The sequence below is a fragment of the Stegastes partitus genome, unplaced genomic scaffold (assembly GCF_000690725.1).
Source record: "Stegastes partitus isolate 25-593 unplaced genomic scaffold, Stegastes_partitus-1.0.2 Scaffold537, whole genome shotgun sequence".
Taxonomy (NCBI): Eukaryota; Metazoa; Chordata; class Actinopteri; family Pomacentridae; genus Stegastes; species Stegastes partitus.
This window is the reverse complement of record NW_007578268.1, coordinates 457166-460872: the sequence shown is the minus strand read 5'-3', so window position 1 is coordinate 460872 and position 3707 is coordinate 457166. Positions and strand designations below refer to the sequence as shown.

Here is a 3707-nt window from a genome sequence, read left to right as displayed (position 1 = left end):
GTAACCAAGGCAACACAGGTAACCAAGGCAACACAGGTAACCCAGGTAACCAAGGCAACACAGGCAACCCAGGTAACCAAGGCAACACAGGTAACGTTTTCATCTCAGTTTCTATCATTTCTGCTGCTCTGCTGGTGAACTTTGTGACTTTTGGATCCAGGTTCCAGTTTTTCTCCCTGAACGTCTCTCTGGTGAAACAGAACCCGGCTCACTGCAGCTGGATCTGATGCCAGCGGGTCTCGGTGTCCTCGGCTGCATCAGGAAGCAGCGTTTAACTGATGAAGATGATCCTAATTTGGCATGTTTGTAGTTTATAATTGTGAGATATAAACTTTAGTTTGAGTTAACGAGAATCTCGTTTACATGGAAGCAGACTGTAGACAGTCCTGCCAGCAGGGGGCGCTGCTGGTTGATAAAGACACTGAACTGGCCTTTATTGGCATCACCAGCAGGCTGCAGAAGAAGCTGTGGATGTAAATCACTGAGATTCAGTAAATCCACTGTAGATGACTGAAACTCTTCAGAACCAGTCAGTGGAGAGCAACGTGATGCTCAGGAACCACAGGAACCTGGAGAACCTGTCAGGTGGAGGTGGTCCCCGACCTGCAGGGCCGGATCACAGGAACGTAACTGAGAGCCAACAGCAGGACTGCTGGTGTTTCTTCATTTACTTCTTCATGAAACGTTCTTGGACCTGAACTTGATTTAAGTGGAACTTTGAGGCAGAACAGCTACAAGTTCTGTTACAGGTCAGTGAGTTCCACTACCAGAGAACTCCTTTCCTCTCTGGACCCAACAGGAACTTCTATCTCAGAACGTTTAGGAGGCGCTCCAACTGAAGACCAGGAACCACTGCCGGAGAACCTCTTTCACTGATGTGTTCCTCCATGTCTGGAAGCTGATTGGTTGTCCTCTGACGTCCAGCAGCTTCTCCAACATCAACAACGTAAAGTTCTCCAGATGTTCCAACAGAACAAACCTCCATGGTTCCGTTTCCTAGGTAGAACTGGGTTCTGTCCAGGAACTGTTGGTTCTGGAGGTTAATGTGGAAGCTGTTGGATCTGCAGCGGAACCAGAAAGACTGACAGAACCGATGAACCTGCTCCGGGTTCCTGCAGCCCCTCTTCCAGTCAGATGTTCCTCCTCCATTAATGCTCCTATGAAACATCTCCAGATGGACGTGTTCTAATGACGCTCATTGCTCTCAGTGGTGTCGATGGTTCAGTTCTGTTTGGTTCTAGAGATGCGCTGCTTTGTTCTTGGTCCTTTGTCCCGTTTCTTATATGGTTGGATGGATGATGTTGGGTTTTCCAGGTCGTATCCTGTCCTGCTGATTCTGTCCTCTGAACCTGCCGGATCGATGAACTGGATTCGATCCGAGTGTGAGTGTGTGGAGGAGCTTCCATCCAGAGGTCAGAACACCGGACAGGACTGAAGACTCGGTTCAAACCAGAGACGATTAAAAAGACGACACCAAAGTCCAGAATGTCTCCTTTGAATCTTCACGCATACATCAGTTAAACCTGCGTTCTTTTTACGTTTCCTGCTTTCTCTGAGGACTCGCCATGTTCTGCACATGCTCACTACAGCCGTGGAGACGCCACATGGACAGACGTCCACAGAGGGGTCCATGAGGACGATGTCAAACTCCAACGTATGAACTACAGCTGCTGGTATTGTCCCATTAAGTCTGGATTCGTTGGTCTGGTGATAAAGTATAAAACAGACGTTTCCCTTCGTTGCCTTCACACTGGTCTCATATTTAGAAAGCTTCATGCTTTTCCTCGTTAATATCTGCGTTAATGCTCCTCATTAACCCCCAAAAAAGACATCAAGCAGAAAGTTTCCCTTAAATCCAATAAAAACAAAAATCAGCTTAAAAAACTCTGAATGTTCCCTTCAACAGCTGTTGCCGTGACGACGAGGCCTCCTCTCGCGATTGGCCGTCTCAGATGTCGCTCCAGAGGACGGCCCGCCTGCTCTTGTCCACGCTGACGACGTACTCGCCGGACAGCGACCAGGACACGGCGCTGATGGACGAGCTGGAGGACAGACGGAGGTTAAGGTCGGACATCTACACGCATCAGAAACATCATTCATAACAACACGGTGGATCAGATCTAATCAAGACGCCCAGAAGACGTGTATGAGCTCGAAACAGACGTCCACGCTTCTCCAGGAATAATCCAGAAAGACTGTTACAGCCTTGATGTCTTCCATAGCAACACATCTAGTTCTCATCACTCCTGATTTGGAGGTTTTTACGCCGTCTGTGTCATGTTTACATGTTTTCTGCTTTGCTCTACAGACAGCTGATGTTTCCGATTTCTATCATTAAAAGGTGCAAAATAACCACAAGTGCATTAGTCAGCAAAAATATGTTTTATATTTAATACAATCAATGAAACATTTGTGAAAGTCTCTTGTGTTTGCAGAGTTGTGAAGGGACCTATGAGGTTTAATCTGACAGAGCTAAAGGACTCTGACATTTAAATATTTAGTAAAACACTATTAAAGTATTGAAAAAGGAAGTAAATCTACTTGTTCTCTGTGATTATTGAACGCCTGGAGTTCCTCAGGGAAGCGTCCTTGAGCCTCTATTGATCAGCTGATCCGTTACCTGTGTTTGTCAGGGAGGCGGGTCTCCAGGTTGCCAGTGGAGACGTTCCAGATGTAAACAGCGCCATCTGCTGATCCGGCCGCCAGATAGCAGCTATCAGGACTGAGGAGAGAGAACATCTGCTTCAAACAACAGCAACATGTGGAGGATTTTAAGATTTGAGGTTTTTAGGGTTTTTGTTGCAACTGAGAAATGACAGAACTCATCAAATCAAAGCTTATTACATGAAACAGGAGACATTCAGTAGAAGGTTCTGTGTGGAACCCAGCAGGGAACCCTGACTGTGTGTTTGATGGAAGCACATTCCTGTCAGAGCTGAACAGACACTAACATCCTGGTCCTGCTGTTGTCATGGAAACTGCAGGAAAGGAGCCACACAGCGTCTCGTGCGTCTCTCGGCTCTATTTTTATTCTCAGTTTCCATCAGAAACACGCTGATCGCTATCAGATAATTAACCTGATGATGAATCCACTGAGTCTGCCAGCGCTATTGTTTCAGCCTGAAGAATCAGAGACAGCTGATCTCACAGGCTGATGTCCATCAGTGGGATCAGAACGTCGGCTCTGGAGGACAGACACATGAACATGAAACCAAGCTGCTCCGCTGTGAGTCTGAATCCTCCAGAGAAGCTCCACATGAGCAGCCTGTCAGGATTAATGCAGCATTTCTGGAGGAGCACAGCACTGATCCCAGAGCTGCTGGTTCGGTTTCCTCCACAGGTGTCCTTGAGCAAGACACTGAAGCCGAACTGATAAAAGAGCAGCAAAGACACAAAATCACCCACAACAAACACAACACACAACACGAGACACAAACAGATCACAAAGACAGACACCCAGAAAGGTGCAGAAGAAGATCACAACGGACTAGCAGAGACAGAAGACCAGCAACAAGAAGACCACATACCGAGATCCACACAGCAGCGGCAGACGCACAAAGAGAGCAGAAAGACACACACTAGCTGAAGTCAGAGGAGTTGGTGTAACACAACATATGTGTCAGTCGTGTAGGAACCAGAGTGTTGATGGACTCACCTGATCACAGCCTTGGTGCTGTCGCTGCCACACTTAAAGCCCTCCGCTCTGG

General features: G+C 47.3%; 1 protein-coding gene across 1 annotated transcript in view; it reads right to left on the bottom strand.

The window, feature by feature from the left end:
- Positions 1–3707, bottom strand: part of atg16l2 (ATG16 autophagy related 16-like 2 (S. cerevisiae)) — a 17440-nt gene that overhangs the window by 412 nt on the left and 13321 nt on the right. Inside the window, exons 14-16 of the mRNA XM_008288030.1 lie at positions 3656–3701; positions 2621–2722; positions 42–2042 (exon numbers count right to left, since the gene is read on the bottom strand). Of these exons, the coding sequence (XP_008286252.1) occupies positions 1949–2042; positions 2621–2722; positions 3656–3701 (242 nt within the window). The 3' untranslated portion in view covers positions 42–1948. The remainder of the gene's footprint in view (positions 1–41; positions 2043–2620; positions 2723–3655; positions 3702–3707) is intronic.